The sequence below is a fragment of the Nyctibius grandis genome, chromosome 24 (assembly GCF_013368605.1).
Source record: "Nyctibius grandis isolate bNycGra1 chromosome 24, bNycGra1.pri, whole genome shotgun sequence".
Taxonomy (NCBI): domain Eukaryota; kingdom Metazoa; phylum Chordata; class Aves; order Nyctibiiformes; family Nyctibiidae; genus Nyctibius; species Nyctibius grandis.
In genome coordinates, this window is record NC_090681.1 from 4,762,366 (window position 1) to 4,783,003 (window position 20,638).

General features: G+C 53.9%; 1 protein-coding gene across 3 annotated transcripts in view; it reads left to right on the forward strand.

The window, feature by feature from the left end:
• PTPRU (protein tyrosine phosphatase receptor type U) overlaps positions 1 to 18,896 on the forward strand; it is a 74,202-nt gene extending 55,306 nt beyond the window's left edge. For all 3 annotated transcript variants that reach the window (XM_068417661.1, XM_068417660.1, XM_068417662.1), the window contains 5 exons: positions 725 to 865; positions 8,401 to 8,526; positions 10,849 to 11,006; positions 12,114 to 12,249; positions 15,751 to 18,896. In XM_068417661.1, the coding sequence (XP_068273762.1) occupies positions 725 to 865; positions 8,401 to 8,526; positions 10,849 to 11,006; positions 12,114 to 12,249; positions 15,751 to 15,813 (624 nt within the window). In that variant the 3' untranslated portion in view covers positions 15,814 to 18,896. The remainder of the gene's footprint in view (positions 1 to 724; positions 866 to 8,400; positions 8,527 to 10,848; positions 11,007 to 12,113; positions 12,250 to 15,750) is intronic.
• Positions 18,897 to 20,638: the final 1,742 nt, after the last annotated feature.

A 20,638-nucleotide genomic window follows, 5' to 3' on the forward strand; every position in this document is an offset into this window, starting at 1 on the left:
GTTAGCTGAGAGCTGTGCTAATTTGGGGGCACAGAGCGTTTTCTGCCCTGTTCCTGTACCTGAAGAGGCTTGAGCTAAAGGGTGTTAATTTAAAAGCCTGACTGATGCAGCGCTGAGCCCGGCCGTGGGCTTCCCGTCCCTCAGCAAGCGGCATCTGGGTGACCGAGGGGACAAGTCTCATTCAAAGCACAAACGAGAAGTACGATCATTTTTTGTCCCCCTTCCTTCTTGTAGTCTCTAGGGGTCTGTCACTGGGTTTCTTTTCCTCCCTGAAAAGACCATTGGCCCTGTTTGTCTCTTTGCTGCTCTCGGTGACCGGAGGTGTCGGGGTGCTGTGGGGGTGATGCTTTTGCTCAGGACTGGGGTGCAGAGCTGAGGGCTGGGGCCATCTGGCAGCCACGGCTTGTGCTTGTTCTTGGCTCAAAGGTGACATCTTTTCCTCAGTTATTTGTGTGAAACACCCTTCCCTGCACGAGCTGAGAGCAGAAAGCAGGTGCGTTCATCCCCACCGAGGGCAGGGATCACTTAGACCTGGTGCATCTCGCCGTCAGTGGGGCATGGAGGGACCAAAGGTGTGCCAGGGACGTCAGCTCTGCTCAAGTGTGCAGAAGATGGCTTTGTTGGCACTCATCTTCTGGTTGCACTTGTTCTTTTTGGGGTGTGGCAGCAGCAGCTTCAGCGCTGCGGCCACGTCCTCAATGATACTCGTCTTTCCTCCCCACAGAGCTACACCAAGAGCGCTGCCTTCATCGTCACCCTGCACCCGCTGCAGAACACCACCACCGACTTCTGGCGGTTGGTGTACGACTACGGCTGCACATCCATCGTCATGCTCAACCAGCTCAACCAGTCCAACTCCGCCTGGGTGAGTGCTGCTGCCCCGGGGACCGCGCTGGCTGCGCAGCTCACCTTGTCCTGCTCTGTCCCCACTGCTTTGGCAACGCTGCAGCCCCTGCCTTGCTCGCTCAGCTCCTTCTCCTATGCAAGGGGAGATGGGACTGGCTGCAGCACCCAGGATTTATCCCCTGTAAGCACAGGGCTGGCTGGCTGGAGCCGAAGATGTCTTCAGGAGCAAACCAGCCTGGCTGCGTTGTGTTGGCGTTGCGTTGGTGGTGGTGGTGTGTTGGCGTTGCTTTACTGGACCATCGTCTTTGTGCATGCCCCAGGGAGATACCTGGTTAACAACAAATATAATCTTGTTATAAAGAACTGATTTTTATCCTCCTTTTACAAAGGGGAAACTGAGGCACGGGGAATTTCCTGCGTTTCTTTTCCAAGGGTACTGGTGGCTTGTGAACTCTGCTTTATAAATCAGCAACTGTCTCGTGGGTTTTATGGTGCGATGGGATGTGCAGATCTGCCCAACTGGAGGGGAGGTGTCCCCTGTCACCCGGGGAAAGAGGGGACAGAAGCTGGGGAGTGGGGGGCCATGCTCAGCCTCGCCTCTTTGCTTTCCCCCTGCACCACTCCTCAGGGACATGCCTGCAGTGCTTCTGCCGCCACTGGAGTGGACATAAAAGTCCATTATGGGTCTGTAATGTTAATTCAATGAGGAAATGTACTGGATTCTCGTGTTCCCACTGATGGGAATGAGTGTTCCCACTTTGATCTGCTCCTCAGTGACTTTGTGCAGACCTGGAAAGCTCTCAGATGCTATTGAAGATCTCCAGTTTCTGTAGCCCAAGCCCAGTAGATATTCAGCAATATCTATTTTAAAGTCATCGGGACAAGGCATGAGATGAAATATATTTGTCTGGTGCTTCCCGGTGCCAGCTGAATTGGCTGTTGTCCTCTTCATCTGGCGTAGGGATGCTTACCTTGGGAGGTGGAAACACACGCTCAGCTCTCCTACCTTGGGACCTAATTTGGGGAATCTTTCCGTGATCAGACAGCGCTGTGTAGCGCTGCACGTTTACTGCAAACCTATGAACTCGTGATGTAATTTCTCATGAGCAGTGTGATTTGTTAGCATAAATGGCAGTGAAGTGTGGGGCGTCCTCCACAGACGGTGTTACAGATCTGCTCTCGCCAAACCATGAAATTCCCTGTTGTGTGGAAAGGAAGGGGATCACGGTGTAGCGTCTCATTTACGTGCTCTGGTGAAAGCCTCTTCCCTAAAGGAAGCCTTAGTGAATGCTGATGGGGGAAGTTCTTCCTCCGGTAAGCCCAGGTTGTGGCTCCCGTAGGACAGCTGTGTGGCTTTGCCAGCTGCGATGCTGTAGTTGTCCCCAGCTGGGATGTAGGGTGGGCAGGAGAAGCCCAAGTCTGCTCCCTGCGGCCCTGCTGCCCCTCGCCCCTGGTCTGAGCTGGGGGAGGAAGGGGCATGGTCTCCCCAGGAGCTGTGAGGGGTTGGTTTGGTTTGAGTGGCCTTGGGTGCTGGGGCAGCTCCTGGGTTAGCCCCAGGCTGGCCTCTTGCTGGGTTTTGCTGAGTGCAGCACTAGTGCCTGGGGCCTTTGGCTTTCGCGGGCTGGAGCCAGACCCTTTGTGTCCCTGAAGGTCCCCCCCTGCCCCAGGTGTGGAGACAGTGACTGTGAGACTGTAGAGACACAAGGCAACTTGAAAAGATTTATTAGGTTCCACATAAATATGAGGAAAAACTTCTTTACGGTGAGGGTGACCGAACACTGGCACAGGCTGCCCAGAGAGGTTGTGGAGTCTCCTTCTCTGGAGACATTCAAAACCCGCCTGGACGCGTTCCTGTGTGATATGGTCTAGGCAATCCTGCTCCGGCAGGGGGATTGGACTAGATGATCTTTCGAGGTCCCTTCCAATCCCTGACATTCTGTGATTCTGTGATTAATGAGAACAACAAACAATGTACTATTACTTATTCCTATACTAATGTATTTCTGCCTCTACGATGCTCCCTTACTCCCTAAGAACTCTGCTGTTTCTAGTCCAGCCCCGTCGCCAGCAGCTGCGGTGTTTGCGGAGTAGAGTCAGGCCAGCCCCGGGGACCTGCACAGCAGCTAAATTTGGCTGCCCAGATGGAACTGTGGGGCGTCCATGGCTGCTGTGAGACGGCGTGGTGAGGCAGATGATGGAGCAGCAGCCGCCTCCTGGTTGCCGCCGGGGCTGTGGCTGCGGTGCCGTTTGGGTGGGGATGGACCATCATCACCCATCTGGGCGGTTGTGTCATCCCATGGCTGGGTCAAGGAGGAGCTGGTGTTTGCAGATGTCTGGGTGGTCTCCTCCTCTGCAGCTCCTGCTGCCACCTGACCATGAGATCGCCGCCGTCTCCTTGGGTGCTCTTCGTTCATCCTGCCACCAGCGCTTCGCAGGCACGTCCCGAGGAGGGTGGGGCAATCCCTCTTAAAACAGGGGTTGTGGTAGAAGAGCAGCTACAAAATGCAAAGGAGAGGAGTTAGTTGCCGTCATTTGAAGAAGGAGAAGGACAGAGATCTGATCACTGAGCATCTGCATCAGCAAAGACAAACATGGGTATTAAAAAGGACTCTCCAGGGCATTTTAAACCTCAAGTTTAGGCTGAATAAAATGTTAGGACAGAGTTTTGTGAAGTAATCACCACCCTTGTGTTTCTGGTAGTTGGGAGCAGAGAAGTGTAGGTGTTTCAAAAGCCTAAAAACCGATGGAGAAACCCAAACACCACTAGTTTTCAGGCACCTCAGCGTGGAATGGACATGTCGGGAATAATGCTGGTGCTGACGTGTATCTTGTGAGCATTAAGCAGATGCCACAAGAAGATGTAAACTTTTGGTGCTGCCAGGTACAGAGCAAGCACAAAAAAAGCACGATACGATGGGACTGTGTTTGCATTTCACAGATTCCAAGTAAGCAGAAATAACCAAAATCTATTTTATCAGCATTTCTGCTCCTCTGAAATCCTGTGTCGAGAATTCCTGGAAATGACCCGTGAGACGAAATCAGGCTGTTTGCTCCCATCCCCATCTCCCACCTTGGAAAGCCTTATTTTCTCTGAATGTGAACCTCTCCCCCCGAATGTCCCGAGGGCTCTTTTGTGTGCAGAGGAACCAACGTACCTTGCCCAGAGTAGACCCTGCTGCTGCTAGGGCCTGCAGCTCCTTGATGGAGATGGATATGGAGGAATCCCCTTCCATTTTGCAGAATCCATGGAGCTTGAGTTCTTGGATGAAGCCTCTCATGGACTCGGTTTGAAAGATCTTGAGGTGTCCCCTCCTCGCCAGCACCTCCTTTCTGAAGCGTTTCTTTGCGATCACGACGCAGTAACCATCGTCGCCCCACCAGATTGACTGGAAGTGAGGGCTGCCGACGATCCTCCGGAGCTTCTTGAGGAAGGAGCAGGCTGAGGACTGGCTGCTGCCGGCATAGATCTCCTCGTAGAAATGGTAGCGTGTGGCGGGGGCGCAGGATTCTTCAGGGGAACCCTGAAGAGCATTTTTGTCTGCGAAAAGTCCACTGGCAGCATCCCAAGATACTCCCGTGTAACGTCTTCGATGGTCGGGAGAAGCTGAAGCTGCCCACCAGTCTGAATCGTCCGTACTGGAATCACAGGATGTCTCTGGTGAAGGCATCTCCATTTTATCTTCTCCCTTCACAGCCTGGCTGCAACTTCCAGCCGTGGACCTTTCTGTGACCAGCCAGTCTTGGTGCTGCCGGTCAGCAGAATGAAGGGCTGTGGCACCAGCTGCCTGGAAGTTCTCCAGCGTCAAGGTGACGCCTCTGCATCACGGTGACATCACAGCGTGGCGCCCACCTCGTGGTGACAGGGTGTGGCAGTCAGAAGAAATTGCTAGAAAGCCCAGTTTTCTTTTCCTGGAGAGAGCTGGTTTGAGCCCCAAAGTGAATCAAATGGAGTTTGCATTTGGCGTGTGGTGCTGGGGCAGCGCTGCGTCCCGCTGCCCCTGGGAGCTGGTCCCCAGGGAGGGATGGGGAAGGCTGCAGCGCTGGGCATCAAAGTGCCCCAGACCTGAAGTTTTTCCCTTGGGCCCCTTCCCCCCGTGCAGTAATGGCCGTAGCCTCTTCTGTGGATAACCCCCGCTGTGGGATTTCAGGAGCGCTGCTTCTGTCGTGGCTGGCCACGTACCCGGGTGATGCTCCCAGCTGTCAGCAGGCTCTCCGTGCTGCTCCCTAGAATGAAGTAGAAGTGAAACACCACCTCAATCTGTTTTGCAACTGAAATAAACTGGTGCTCTGCACTCCCACCCCTTTCTTGGGTTGGTTTCCTCTGCTTTTCTTTGCCCTAGAGCCTTTAGAACCCAAACCAGGGAGCTCAATGATGTTCTCTCAAGCTTCTGCCAAGCTGTCAACCCAGTCGTCTGAGTTGGAGGACCACGACCGCGGGAACAGTGACTTTCCATTTGTGGACAGTGAAGTTGTAAGGGACCAGTTATGTCAGCTGAATGTTCCTGAGTGCATGGGGCCTGATGGACTTCATCCCAGAGAACGGACGGAGCTAGTGGATGTTGTGGTAGGCCCCCTCCTGATCTTCTGCCAAAGGTCTTGGGATTCTGGGGAGGTCCCTCCTGACTGGAAGCTGGCCAGTGTTATTCCCATCTACAAGAAGGGTTTGAGGGAAGACCTGTTAGTGTAAAAATGATGGAGAAGATCCTACTGGGTGCTACTGAAAGGCATTTGAAGAACAAAGCCATCATCAGGCACAATCAAGATGGGTTCACAAGGGGAATGTCCTGTTTAATTAATCTGGTATCCTTCTATGATAAGGTCACCTGCATAATGGATGAAGGGAAGGTGGTGGATGTGGTTTTTCTGGATTTCCATAAGGCTTTTGATGGTGTCCCTCACAGCATCCTTCTGGACACGTTGTCCAACTGTGAGATGAGCAGGTACACGATGCGTTGGGTGAAGAACTAGCTGGACAGCAGGGCTCCAAGGGTTGTAGTGAACGGGGCTGCATGTGGCTGGGGACCGGTCACCAGCGGTGTTCCTCAGGGCTCAGCCCTAGGGCTGGTTCTGTTCAGTGTTTGTATCAATGATCTGGGTAGCTCATACAAGAACCGTACCACGTGTGTTGGCTTTACTGAAGTCCATCACACAAACGTGACCGTACAGAACCTGGAGTGAGGACAAAGGCTCTAGCTGTGGTCTGCGGCCCATGAGACAGTGAGCAGCCGTTCATGGACTGCTCAGGAGATGCTCTGAGCAGAGCCACGAAGGGTGTTTTCAACTGAAAATGTGAGAAGCGAGTTCTTGTTGTGGCTGTTGCCTCTCTGCGAGTCCAGATCAGAGGGTGTCGGTGCAGACCCAGCACCCAAGGGTGGCTCTGGCTTGGGTGGGCAGGCTCTCCGGTCCCGGCATGAGGACGGGGCCAGGGCACATTGCTGCATGGAGCCCTGGCTGGCAGTGGTGGCTGCCCCGAGCCCTGCGGGCTTTGCTCCTGATGGGACAGACCTGCCTGGCTCCCTCCGTGTGCAGAGAGGTGTTGAGGCTGGAGTGTGGAAGGGCTTTGCCCGCGAGCGTGGCTGCGGAGGAGAGCAGCTGTGTTGCCCGAGCAGCGGGTGGGTGCAGCTTGGGGAGGGTGACTGATGCTCCCGTGTGCATTTTTCATCTTGATTCACATTTACCCTCACAGAGTCCCAGCCTGGTTGGGGTTGGAAGGGCCCTCTGGAGATCACCCAGTCCAACCCCCTGCAAAGCAGGGTCACCCAGAGCACGTTGCACAGGGTTGTGTCCAGGCAGGTTTGAATATCTCCAGAGAAGGAGACTCCCCACTCTCCCTGGGCAGCCTGTGCCCAGGCTCTGCCACCCTCAAAGTAAAGAAGTTTTTCCTCATATTCAGATGGAACTTCCCATGTTTCAGTTTGTACTCGTTGCCCCTTGTCCTGTCGCTGGGCACCACTGAGAAGAGTCTGGTCCCATCCCCTTGACACCCGCCCCTGAGGTATTTGTAAGCATTGATAAGATCCCCCCTCAGTCTGCTCTTCTCCAGCTGAACAGCCCCAGCCCCCTCAGCCTCTCCTCCTAGGAGAGATGCTCCAGCCCTCTGACCATCTCTGTACCCCTCCGCTGGACTCTTTCCAGTAGTTCCTTGTCTGTCTTGAACTGGGGGGCCCAGAACTGGACACACCTCACGTGTGCTGAGATATCTGCCAGGGATCAAGTGCCCCTTGAGAAACCCAGTCCTGCAGCGGTGCCACCATCTTACTGTCCCCGCAATGTGACCATCCAGCACCTCCCGTCTGCAGCCCAAACATCGGCTCTCAGCTGAACCCAGCTGCAGTGAACCACGGCAGGGAAGGAGGCAGCAAAATCCAGTTTATTTCTCTTTCTCAACCTGTTCTTTCCTTCCATGGTCCAGAAATGCCCTTCAGCCTTGCAGGAGCTGCCCACTCCTGTGCCATCCTCCCCCAGGTCCCCATTCCCCGCAGTGGCCGCTGTCCCCTGGCACCATCCGATGAGGACTTTGCCATTTTTCTTCATTATTGAGCCCTGAACATCTATTCTTTGGGGACGTCTGTGTTACAATATTTAGCTGGATCTTAAATGTTTACCAGTTTAGGACCAACAGGTAATAAATCAACCTTTACAGCAGGCAGCTCTGAGAGGTGACTTGGAGGTTATATCCCTCACTTGAACTACGTCTGCTGAACCAAGTTTTAATATCTAAATTATAGCTCTGAGTCTAGAAGGCTTGGAGATCTTGGAGATTTATAGCCCCTATTAATAACCAATTATTTCTCAAACACGTTCGCCGGGCAGTTGGGCCCAAGCTGTTCGATGGTCTGAAATGCGAAATGCCCTGGTGAAGGCAGTGACAAACATCATACATTTTGTGTTCGTGCTGGTTTCCCAGCTGTCACGGTGTGAAAACATCCACAGCCGTGACCCTTGGACCGAGCCATCCATCAGTGCCATGCTGGACATGGGGGGAGCAGCTCCTGCTCCCCGGCCCTTTCCTGGGCTGCAGACTGGGATTGCTTTGACTTGGAGGGATGTCGTGGCCATGGGGAGAGGACTCTTGTCCCACGTTGCTGTTGCTGCTGATGGCAGAGCTGCTTCTGAAGCCAGTGGGGTTTGACAGCAGATGTGGAGCAGCCAAACCCTGCTCCATCACAGCACAGGACCGGGGCCATGCGTGCCAAGGCAGGGACCATCCTGCATCCTCCTGGACCAGACAAGTCCATCTCGAGGAGCATCAGCTGTGGTGTTTGTGCTGTGGGGAGAGGGCTGCGTGGGTGCTGGGGGGGTGGACTTGACCTTTCAGCTTTGTTTCCTCAACAAGCTGAGGCCACCCAGCAGTGTGCCATGGGTCCTGCATGAGTGATGGCATCATGGGTCCAGCATCCCATCCTGGGGCCACCCCATTGTGCCAGCAGCCCCTCTCGGTGTCCAGCACCAACACTCCATTCCACTCGACATTACCTGTGATGCCTATTGCCCTTTCCCCGTGTCCCACCGCATGTCCCTGGTCACAGGGAGCTGTGCCTCTTCTCTCCACAGCCCTGTTTGCAGTACTGGCCTGAGCCGGGGCTCCAGCAGTACGGCCCGATGGAGGTGGAGTATGTTTCTGGAGCGGCGGATGAGGACATCGTGTCCCGTCTCTTCCGAGTGCAGAACATCACACGGGTGAGGGTCTCTCCTCTGGCTCCATGCCAGCACAGGGTGGTCGGGGGTACTTAATGCGTGTCTGTGTGTGCACCCAGGTGCCCCTCAGGCAGAGGTGTGGGTTGGGTGAGCTCCTGTGGATCGGTTTTATTAGCCAATGCTTTGGGGAAGGGCTGGGGCATCACCAAGAGCTTCCTCATATGAGCAAAGGCCTTCTTTGGAGAGCACAAGGATGAGGCCACGCAGTCCTAGAGCTTGGCATTGCCCAGCCAGGTAATTCTCCAAATAAACTAACTGAATGATGCTGTAGATGCTGGTGTCTTCTTCAGCCTAATCCAGCTTCTCCAGATGATGCATCCCCAGTTCTCATCCTGGCAGAGAGGAGCCTGTAAAGTTGCCATTGGCTCCATCCGGCCTTTCTGGAGTTCATGGCTGCTTGCAAGATTTTTGATAACTCTGTAGGAAGCCTTTTCTCCTCCTGCCTGGAGGTCCATCTCTGCCCTGCCACGCATGTATCACAGGACGGAGACTCCCCACGTGGGCACGGCAGCTCCCCTGGGACCAGCAGAGCCCTTTTCTTGCAGGGTGAGAAGATCCGCACAGGTTTTCACCCGTTGTCCTTGTGGCATTGACGCTTGGCTGGTTCAGCTTGCCTTTAAATGAAGAGAAACGCAGTGAAACGGGGAAGGGACGGGGACTGCAACGAACACCCCGCGTGGGTGCAGAGCTGTACGTGGAAAAAAAAAGCTGATTTAACTACAAAAGCCATCCATGAAGAGGTGGCATCCCTTTAAATCTCCCGAGGGCTGCCAAGAGGCTGAGGCTGATGCCCCAGTGGAGGTCAACGGCAGATGGGAATTAGGGAGCTTGGAAGGGAGCATGCGGCTCAGCTGACAGCCTGGCTGGGAAGGGTGCTTCGGCGTGGAAGCTGGGTCAGGGGAGATAAATCCTCGTTATCTGGACTCAACACAAAGAGGGTTTTGGTTCACGCTACCCATGGGAGCATCTGGCATTCCCTGGGTCTCATCACAAAGTCCTTCACCAAACGTGCTTTGCTCTCAGGTGGCAGAATATACCCCGTGCTAAGTTAAAATGCAGCATGATGGAAATCTCTGGATCTAAGAAGAGGCTTCCCCAGGGAGCAGATCGCTGGAGGAGCGCTGGTAAATGCAAGGAGCTGCTTCTTGCCAAGCCTTGCCAGCTGGAGGGCAGCTGGGCGTTGAGAGGTGTCACAAGTCCTCCAAAGCCACACAGAGCTTTCACTTGAGCTGCAAAACAGATCCCAAAGCTTTCCTTCCTGGGGTGTCAGAGGAGTTTTCTCCTGTTTTAACTCCAGTTATTTGTTTCATCTTCCCCCTCTGTCTTCCTGGCTTCCAGCCAGAAGCAGAAGCTCAAGCCTGGGGAGGTCAGCCCATCCCAGCCACGTCACTGCCCCACATCGGAGCTCCTGAGAAGGTTCAGAAAAGCCCCTGTGTGTTTGAGGTGTGCTGGTTGGAGTGGGCACCGAGTGCCCCCAACACCCAGCCCCAGTCTGGAGGGTCCCTGCAGAGCCACAAGAATACCTGGTCCCACTGGCTGGAGATGGTGCTCACCCTGCTCATCAGGCATCTGAAATCGAGTGGATGGAGCCCTCCAGAGCTGGGGATCCCCCTTCTGCATCTGATCCCCCCCTTTTCCTCTGATGTGTGCTCCCCTCACGTGTGCTGCCGAGCCCCAAGATGCAGCTGGAGCGTGTGACCCGTGGTTTCATCTCATCAGGTGCCTCCTGATGCTCTGAGTATTTCTGAGCAGGAGCCCCACGTCTGCCTGGCTCCAGCCTGGCCTCATTTAGCTTTGTGGGTATAATCTTCGTCCCAGAGCCTGCTAACCAGATTAGGTTTCAAAACTAACCAGATTACCAGGGTATTAAGGTGCTCTTCCACCGCTCCCCGCCTCCGTGGGTGGCAGCTTCTCATCAGCCCCCTGGTTTACAGCCAACACAACGAAACACATCCCCCAGGATCTTCTGCGTGCAAGACAAGGATGTGATGGAGGAGCCTTGGGGAGGGTCAGGGGTCGGGTAATGGGTTTGGGGAGATACACAGACAGCCCGAGATGCTGTGAGTTAGGATAAACCATGTCAGCGGTGCTGCCTCAGGTGGGACGCGGTGGTGGGACCAGTGGGTCAGTGTGAGCTGTGGAGGAGAGAGCTGAACCATCCATCTTAAAGCACCAGGAAAGGGTTTCCTCTCTTCCTCTACTATTAACATGTAGGGGCAAACCCCTCTTGCCCTCCATGAAACCTCCAGTGGAGGCAAGTGAGGGCAGCCCATGGGTTCAAGCTGATGAGGTTTGCTTTTCTAGTTGCAGGAGGGGCACCTGATGGTCCGGCATTTCCAGTACCTGCGGTGGTCGGCGTATCGAGACACCCCAGACTCCAGGAAGTCCTTCCTGCACCTCCTGGCCCAAGTGGAGAGGTGGCAGAAGGAGAGCGGCGATGGCAGGACCGTGGTGCACTGCCTGTGAGTGTCAACTGGAGAAGAGCTGGCTCTGGCGTGGGGGTAGATGCCACCAGCTCATGTGTCCACAGTTCTGTCTGGAAATCCTCTAAAAAGCTCTCACTGGGGTGTCTTTGTGCCCAGCTGGCTCTGTCTCTCCCACAAAATGAGTTTTGGATGAAGGACCTTGTGGTCACCATGTCAAACCTCCTTCATGAGATGGGTGCTCAGCAGGAGTGACACCTGGACGCAGCAACTCTGCTGTTCACGCCGGTCCCCTGCCTTGCAGCGGGGCTCGGCAGAGGTCCCAGCCCTGTCACCACGTCCCCTGCCTGTAACAGGCTCCAAGGGGATGTGGCAGGAGCTGTGCAACTCCCACCACTTGCTTCTCATCAAGGTGGACGTGCTCTCCATCCCCCTCCTCCCGGCTGGGTTTAGCTCACACAAACACCCACACACTCTCCTCAGATGGGACCTGGCACGTTTGTGGATTGGTAGAAACAGCAGGCGAGCCTTTAATCAAAAATTAATTACAACCTCGTCGGTCTTCATTAGCTGAAGGATAATTTGAGAACATGCTTTATAAAACACTGGCGTCATGGGCTCTCTTCATCTCCCTGGTCTCCTTTGCTGCCAGGGATCAGATGTGGTGGTGTAGGATGGTTTCAGCCCAGGATGGGGGCAGGTACCCAGCGAGCTCTGCGCTGGGTGAAACGTGGGATGGTTCTTCTGGCCAGTGCTACCCAGCAGGTCATTGGCCCAGGGTCACTCTGCAGATGGAAAGAGGGTGGCAGAGGGACAGAGTGGCCTCCCCAAGGTCACACGACGAATCAGTCCATGTCAGGGCTGGAAACTGAGCCCAGGTGTCCGAGATGCAGCCCTGATGGTCCAAAAAGGTGTTTTCTTGCTCTGTTGTGGCTCTTGTGAGGGCCAGAGGGCAGGATCACAGCTCCTGCCACCACGTGGGTCTGGTTGAAGTTCCCCAGTTTGGGGGGACTTTGGGGTAAGAGCCCCTGCTCTGGGACATCTCCTGGGATTCAGGGACGGATAGAGAAAGGGGGGAATTAAAGGATGCAGGAAGATGCTCCAGTGCCATCTTCTCACCACCAACACGTGTGTTTCTCTCACCAGGAATGGAGGTGGCCGGAGCGGCACCTTCTGTGCTTCCACCATGATCCTGGAGATGATCAAGTGTCACAACATGGCAGATGTTTTCTATGCTGCAAAGACCCTCCGCAACTACAAGCCAAATATGGTAGAGACCTTGGTAAGCACCAGACAACCACCGGCGTCCGTCCTGGCCGCTGGTCCCCGCGCAGCCCTCCGGCAGGGAGGAGAGGCGCTGGGGGATGCTCACCTCCAAAACACCTCCTTTCCCATCCCAAATCCTGATTAGCATTAGGGGCATGCAGAGTATGTCTTGGTAAGCGTGCCAGCACCGTGCCATGGGCTGGAGGGACAGGGAGGTGAGGCAGGTCTTGAAAGCAGCCACGGACTTGCCTTCATCTCCCCGTGCTGACATGCCCTTGGCGTCGGCGCTGGGCTCGTTGGAAATCCTTCTGGGATTAATAAGGCAGGTTCACATTAATTCAAGGGATGTAATTGCAGTTCTTTGGAGGTTTTGTGGTGCCAGGAGCAGGTCTGAGGTGAAGTCGGACAAATTCCTGTTGGAGATATAAAAGGGAACTGCATTTTGAGTGAAATTAATTGATTGACAAGGTGCTGGGAGCAGCGGTGGAGCCACGTTTCATGACAGGGAGGCTGGAGGTGGCAGCGGGTCAGGGTAAAAAGCCTGTGCCCTATTTCAGACCCTTGATAACAGGACAGGGGATGGAGCAGGCACATGTCCGTGCCTGTGGTGGAGGAATCCAGGTGCCTTAGTGATGTTTTAAAAGCAAGTCAGTGGGAAAGGTTTACCCTGTTTAGATTATAAAATCCCTAAGTTGTGAAATGAAATGGTTTTGAGGCAGGGATGTGATTTGCATTAGGGATTGGAGTGGAGGAGAAGGTGAGGGAGGGGACAGGGAGCAGAGGGAGGGACGCAGATAATGGAAAGATGATGTGACAAGCGTGAAGCCACCAGGCCCATTGGGCTAAATTGCAAAGGTATTAAAGAAAGGCAACATTTCACATCAGGACACAAGCGTCCTCCAGCCTCAAATGAACCTGAACCGTCTATTCTGGGAATCTCAATCTACCGGAGTCACTGGGAGGCCGGATCCTCGCCCGGTGCAAAGAGCTGCAGCCCAGCAGGGAGCAGCCGGCGCGTTGCGGTTTCCCGCTGCCCCGTGCATCTTCCCCCTCTGTTTGCCCGCGGGGTTTATTTTTATATGATGATAAATAGAAACAATCCTTTTCCTTAATCCAAAAAGCATTATGTGCTTTTAATCTGAGCTGTCTCAGCCTCCTTGCTTTGAAGCCCTTCTCCCCCGCTGCCCGCTCCCACCTGGGGTCCCCGAGCAGCCACCCACTCGCGCGGGGGATAACAGGATTTTCATGCCAGTGCTCAAGCTGTCAATGAGGATTTTGGGAGATGAGCTCTCCCCTTTCCCCTCCCTGCTGTTGCACCCACGATGTCCCAGTGCTCACAGCAGCATCAGAAACCTGATTTTGGGGGTTTTTTTCCCCCCACTTTGGCTGGTTTTGCTTGTTGGATGCTTGAAGGAGCAACATCTCATGGGGATGGGCACTTCCAAGGTCTGAGCTCCCCTGTAGTTTTCTGTGCTGGGAGTTGTACGAGGACAGGAGAGCACAAGGACAGGTAACGTAAAGGAGGACAAGGATGGACGAAATCGCCTTTGCGAGCCCAATTTCAGTGATTTTTGCTATAAAACCAGGAGCCACCCATGCTGGGCTTCCCCTTCGTGCAGCTGGTGGGGAGCAAAGAGTGGGAAGATGCTGACACCATCCGTAGCTGTCTCAGGAAAGGGAAAGGATGGGAGAGTGAGCCTGGTCCTGCCACGGGCTCGGAGAGGAGCTTTTCCACTCGCACCCCTTGGCTCCAGCCCGCTGGTGGGTCAGACTTTGACCTGAGCACCAAAATGCTCATTTGTTTGGCATTTCCCTTGGAAAATTGGGATTTTCAGAAGTGAAAGAAAGCTCCTGGGACTTCCCTTTGTGCCTCTCCCCACATGCAAAGCAAACACCCAGACCAAATCCCTGCCAGGGATGGAAAATTACGTTTGGTTTTTTTTTTCAATCTGCAGCAGGAGAATTTGTGATGAGAAACATCCTGGCAGCAGGGCAGGGTGTCTCTGACAACGGACGCAGCGAGGCCATGGCACTCGTTGGACATGCTCCCCATTTGCAGCCTTCGCTGAACTCGGGGAGAAAAACATTCCTCAATTTCATGCCCACGGTTTTATTTTGGCCACCTCTGACCCCAGACCCTGTCATTCCCGTGGTTCTGCCACCATCTGATTGACACGTCAATCACTGCAGTGGTGAGGGGTCAGACATGGGGGAAGCTGATTGCTGGAGCTGGTGCTGCCTGGTTTGTACCCTGGTGTGGTGAATAAACCATATTTTTGGGGTAAGGGGACGTCGCAGCCCTAGTCCCTCCGTCGGGGAAGGCGAAGGTGCCACATGCCCCCGAAATGCAGGAGGTTTGGTGTGTGTGGTGTGTTTGGGTCCGGGGGATGGATCCCCTTCACCGGCAACGGGTGTCGTTTGCTGAAAGCAGAGTTTCTCCTGGTTATTGCTTCAACAGGGCTGTGCTGGGGGACAGGAGAGGGACGCAGCCCCCAGCACGGGGTGACACCTGCGTTCATCCCATAGAGCCCCTTCCAAGCTTTTCCTTAGGGCTGTTGAAACTTATCATAGCATAGGATGTCAGGGGCTGGAAGGGACCTCTGGAGATCAAGTCCAATCCCCTGCCAGAGCAGGACCAATCTAGGGCAGGTCACACAGGAACGCATCCAGACGGGGCTTGAAAGTCTCCAGAGAAGGAGACTCCACCTCTCTGGGGAGCCTGTTCCAGTGCTCTGTAACCCTCACAGTAAAGAAGTTCTTCCTCATGTTGAGGTTGAACTTCCTGTGCTCTAGTTTGCATCCATTGCCCCTTGTCCTATCGCAGGGCACAAGTGAAAAGAGGTTGCCCCTTTCCTCTTGACACCCAGCCCTCATATATTTATACACATTAATCAGATCCCCTCTTAGTGTTCTCCAGACTAAAAAGCCCCAGGTCTCTCCACCTTTCCTCATAAGGCAGATGTTCCAGTCCCTTCATCATCCTCGTAGCCCTCCGTTGGACTCTCTCCAGTAGATCTATGTCTCCCTTGAACTGGGGAGCCCAGAACTGAACGCAATACTCCAGGTGAGGTCTCACCAGAGTAGAGTAAAGTAGAGTAGAGTAGAGTAGAGTAGAGTAGAGTAGAGTAGAGTAGAGTAGAGTAGAGGGGGAGGAGGACCTCCCTCCCTTGATCTGCTGGACACACTCTTCTTAATGCACCCCCGGATACCATTGGCCTTCCTGGCCCCAAGGGCACTCTGCTGTCCCATGGGTAACTTGTTGTCCACCAGGACTCCAAGGTCCTTCTCCACGGAGCTGCTCTCTAGCAGATCGCCTCCTAACCTGTCCTGGTGCATTTTGTTGCTCCTTCCCAGGTGCTGGACTCTGCACTTACTCTTGTTGAACCCCATTAGGTTCCTCTTTGCCCAGCTGCTCTCCAGCCTGTCCAAATCACGCTGAATGGCTGCCTTGAAAAGGGATCGCTTTGGGAAATACTTCACTCAGGATCATAATGTCCTCTCTCCTCTCTCCCAACAGGAGCAGTATCATTTCTGTTACGACATAGCACTGGAATATCTGGAGTCCCTGGAGACCAGATAGCACCTGGCCAGGAGAGCGGCAGCGGCGAGGGCTCACGCAGGGCTCATGCCAACCGCGCGTTCCGCGCTTGGACGTTGCGTTAGTGCTGAAGATGAGGGGGAAAACAGCGAAGAACCTGGCAAGAAAACCCATCAGATCGAAGAAAAACGAGGATGTGGGGACGTGTCGGCCGCTCCCCTCCTTCACCCTTCGCTCTTCATCTTTTCTTCCCGCCCCAACGCGTCCGAGCGTTGGATGCCACAACTCATCCCGTCCTTCGAGTCACGGTTGCGGGTTGGTGTGCGCAGGATGTGGCCCCGTGGTGCTGCCTGGGCATCTGTGAAGCGGCTGGAGAGGAGGCCAGGGAGGGGAGGAGGTGGGCAGAAGGAGCCGAGGCCGTTTCCCAGCAGGGAAGGATGGATATTTGGAGAAGAGTCGTTGCTTTTCTAATTGAGCGTGGAGTTGAAGCTGCTTTTCCGAGGAGCCCAGCCAGCTGCCAGCGGGTTTTGCCCTTGGTGGGGACACGCTCTGAGCCGGAGCAGAGACCCTGAGACGAGCTCTTGAGTTTCTGCCCGTTCGCACCATGAGTTTGATCTTCGCTTTTTTTTTCAGTTCTGTGAGTTGCGACCCTTCGTGTATCCAGCCCTGGACAGAGCGGGGCCGTGGGACGGTGGTGGGACGTGGAGGGCACCGGGGACGCGATGTCCCTCTGCAGGGACCGACCCAGACCTCTCCTGATGCCTTTGCAAAGCTTTTCAAGCGATGGTTCCCCTGTGTCTCCGCACGTTCTCCGTCTGTAGCAATTAATTCCTCCTGGGCTGACCCAAAGGTACCAGCCCATGGGTCCGTTTTTAACCCTCCCCTTGTGAATTGCTGCACATGAGACACCTTCAGTGCCCAGAAACAAAATCCTCAAAATTCGGGTCCATCCCATATGCCTCCTGGGCGCCTTCCTCCCCCAGGCAGTTGCCCATCGATGCTGCTTGGCTTTTGCTGGGGTTGGAGAAGCGGGACGGTCAGTGTTGGTGATGGTATTGGCGTGGGGTGAGCTGTGCTGAGGCCCTGAGCCATGGCAGTGCTTCAGGGCTGGGCATGGGGAGGTCCCCACACCCCCAGTGCCACCTGGGGACAAGTGTATGGAGATGGTGATTGAAGGTGCCTGATACGTTTTGGTGTCTGGTCAGGTGTGAGATGTCACTTTTTCTGTCTGATACTGTGATAATTACAGGGGTTTCTGCTTACGGGGGAGAGCCTGGTTGAAACCAAGCTGTGGTCGGGGTTTTCTCTCCCTGCAAATGGCCTCGAGAAGGTGCAACCAGAGGGATGCAGGGCTGGGGTCTGCCTCGGAGACTCGAGGAACTGAGGGGAGGTTGGTTCTATCTTGAGGGCCAGGCAGAACCCTTCACAGTAAATTTTGTGGGTATGGAGCAGAACAGATGAGAAACTGTCCTCCATATGCTGGAGGCTGCATGTGGGCAACCTCATCCTTCATCTGCTTCCATCCTTCAGCCCCTCCCATCCTTCAGCCCTATCTCCCCAGGGCAGGGGGAGCTTTCTCACCCTATCTGCCCGGAGGCTGGGGATCCCTCTCCCCAGGGAGTTGCTCTCAGATCCATACCCCGACTCAAGGCTTTGGAAGATGCCATTTGGCCAGACCGATCTGAAGGCCACAGAGCCGAAACGCCCGCGCCCTGGATGAGCAAACCGAGGAGACATTTCCATCCACCTTCCAAGGGTGGAGGAGAGCAAGAAGGTGCATCTCTGCCCTCTCTGCACCTCGGAGGATGTCCCACCCGCTGCCTTGCGGGTGGGGATGGGGATCTCAGCAGCGTTGGAGGGTTTTGCCTGGACACTGGGCTTTCCCGTGTGCTCGCCGAACTACTCACACGGCCTGACAATAACTTATTCCAAGGGCTATCCAACGTTACTCCCCTTCGTTCCCATCCCTGCTGTCTAACCCTGCTGTGTACCCACGCTGTCTTGTGACCAAATAGTCTTTTTACCCCACCAGAGCCTTCAAAATGGTCCGGTAACACCAATACAGGGTGACACCAGTACTGGTAACACCAGTACTCGCATCACAAGCCTTGACTTGGAATAAATTAGGGTCCTTTTCCCAATCCCCATCTCTCTGTAGATGTGTCCATGCTGTCCCGGGATGCCGCAGGGAAGGTGCTGTGTGGTGGGTGCAGAAGTTGTTTGGGTTTGTAGGAAAATGGCTGAGCTGAACCTCTGAAATTCCCAGGGACGGGACGTTGGTGGCACCGTCCAGCCCCAGTGTCGGGGGGCTGGAGGGATGATGCTGCTGCATCCCAGACCTGCCCGGAGCCTGGACCACCTGCATCCTCCCTCTGATCCAGGGGGAGGGAGCATTCCCCAGTGCTTTGCAGGTAAAATGTTGTCAGAAAGAAAAGAAAGAAGGAAAATTTAAACCCCATTTAGTCCTAATGAGACAACAGAGACTGGAGGAGCTGTATATATGTTTTAAAAGTGAGATTATTTTTCTTTTTTTTTTTTTTTTGATGTCTCTGGGTTTTTAGGGCATCTCTTCCGAAGGGCAGACTTTGAAATACAAGTGCTATAAAAACCAACCGATCTCCAACTCCTACTGAGATGCTCATATGACGTGAGGCAAGGACATCCTGTACATAGAAATATATATAGAAATATATATAGAAAAATATAAATACTGTTCTTAAGATGGATAATGTTTATTGGTATGGCAGATTGGAGTGGTGCTTTTTTTTTTCTTTTTAATAAAAACAAAACAACCAAAAAAAAAAAGGAAAATAATTAAAACCCCAGAAAAATACCAAATTGAAACGATTTTGTCTTATGTGCAGAAAAAGTGACCCCGAGCGCTGGCAGCATCCAAGAGCTGCTGCCAAAGTGATGGTACCACGAGGCGGCTCCACCGTGGAGGGGGATGGTGTGGTGGGACCGAGGGGAGGGATGGCAAAGGGACACGTCCAGTGTGGATTGTACCACGCACATCCAGCTGTTGTGAACTGTTTTTTTATTATAATAATAATAATTATTATTATTTTTGGCTTTCTTTCCTTTTAAGAAAATCAGTTGCATAAATAAATGTTCCAAATTTGTGATGGCCTCTGGATTTCTTTCGCTGGCTCTGTGACGTAGGAAGCCCTGATGCGGTACAGAATCACAGAACACAGAATCAACCAGTTTGGAAGAGCCCTCTGGGATCATCGAGTCCAACCGTTGCCCTGACACCACCATGGCAACTAGACCAGGGCACTAAGTGCCATGTCCAGGCTTTTCTTAAACCCCTCCAGAGATGGTGACTCCACCACCTCCCTGGGCAGCCCCTTCCAATGGCTAATGACCCTTGCTGAGAAGAAATGCTTCCTAATGTCCAACCAGGACATCCTAATGTCCCCACCAGGTAGCTTGTAGAAAAGACCTCCATCTCACCCGTATCTTGCTTTTCAAGGGTATTTTGGGGGAGCACATTTGCAGGGTCAAATTCCAGGACTGCAAAACCTTCATGGCACAGAGGAGCTGCGTTTGCCTGGCACCACGCCGAGGAGATGGGGTTGCCTTGTGCTTGGAGAGGTTCGCTGTGGGTTTCCTCCTAAGAGCAAGACCTGCCAGCCAACCTGCGGAGGCTGGATGTCCACAACTTCACGCAGCACTTCTCATGGAAGTTTTCTATTGCTGGAAAAGATGTTACGGAGGAAGAAGAAACTTTTGGTGCATTTCTCAGCTGGAAAATGAAATCCTCTTGTAAAGAAAAGCCTTCTGGAGAAGAAAGCTCCTGCATTGTCTTCAGTGATTTATTTATTACAAAGCAGCCTTCAGTTTAATGTGTTGTGATATTAAACACTTCCAGTTACACTTGAGTCTTAATTTAATGGAGACCTAGGAAAAAAAAAATCTAATTGACTTGTCAGGACTGTTTTTCATCTTTAATTAAGGTTTGTGAAGGATGCGGTAATTACATATTACCAATAAATAATAAAAAGGGGGATAATGCAAATTAAAATCAAGAGCTGCGCTTGGGGAGGGCTCTGGGGGTGCAGATCACCTCTGGGCTGCGGGGTCAGCCCTTGGCAGGGGTGTCCCTGGGGGTGAGCTCTTTGTCCCCAAGCCCCGCGGTGCTGTCCTGGAGGGCCGGGTGGCCTCGAGCAGTGGCAGTGCCCTGGGTGACAGGGGCCACGAGCTGGGCTGGCTCCTGCAACCTCCAGTGCCCTGTTCCCTGGTGCAGGGGGTTTGGGGCTGTTTGGGGACTTTAGCCCCTGCTTGGGAGGAGCTCGGTGCTGGAGCAGCTTCCCAGCAAAGCTGTAGCCCCAAAGCCATCAGCGATGTCCTGCTTCTGCCTGTTCCTTTCTTGTCCCACTTGCTATCCGTGTTGGCAAAAAAACCAACCCTGAAACCAAACCAACCTGGAAAACATCTGTTGAATTTGCATCTCTGAAAAATAGAAGTGAGCCTTCTGCAGGGTTATTGCTGTGTGGCTCCGAGCGTCCGGCTCCCCTGCGGCAAACAGCCTGGCCCCAGGGCACGCAGCCGGGCTGGCCACCAGCTTGGTGGCTCCTCCATCCAGAGCCGCTTCTGATTTCTTTGGTGCCTGATCACCCTCCTCCCTGTGGTCTCTTCCCCACCAGAGCTGGAGCCTTGTTCTTCCCAAGCTGTATTTCAGCCACAGCTCGTTGGGCACTCGCTGTCACCGGCTGCTAATGATGAAGAAACCTTTCTCCCTGGTTTTATGAAAGCCATCATTCCATCAGCCGGCTGTAACGGAGAGGGAAACAGCAGCTGCTCCCTGGGGCCCTGCTCCTCACCAGGAACGATTAATTGCCCCTTCTCTGCTACGTCCTGGTAA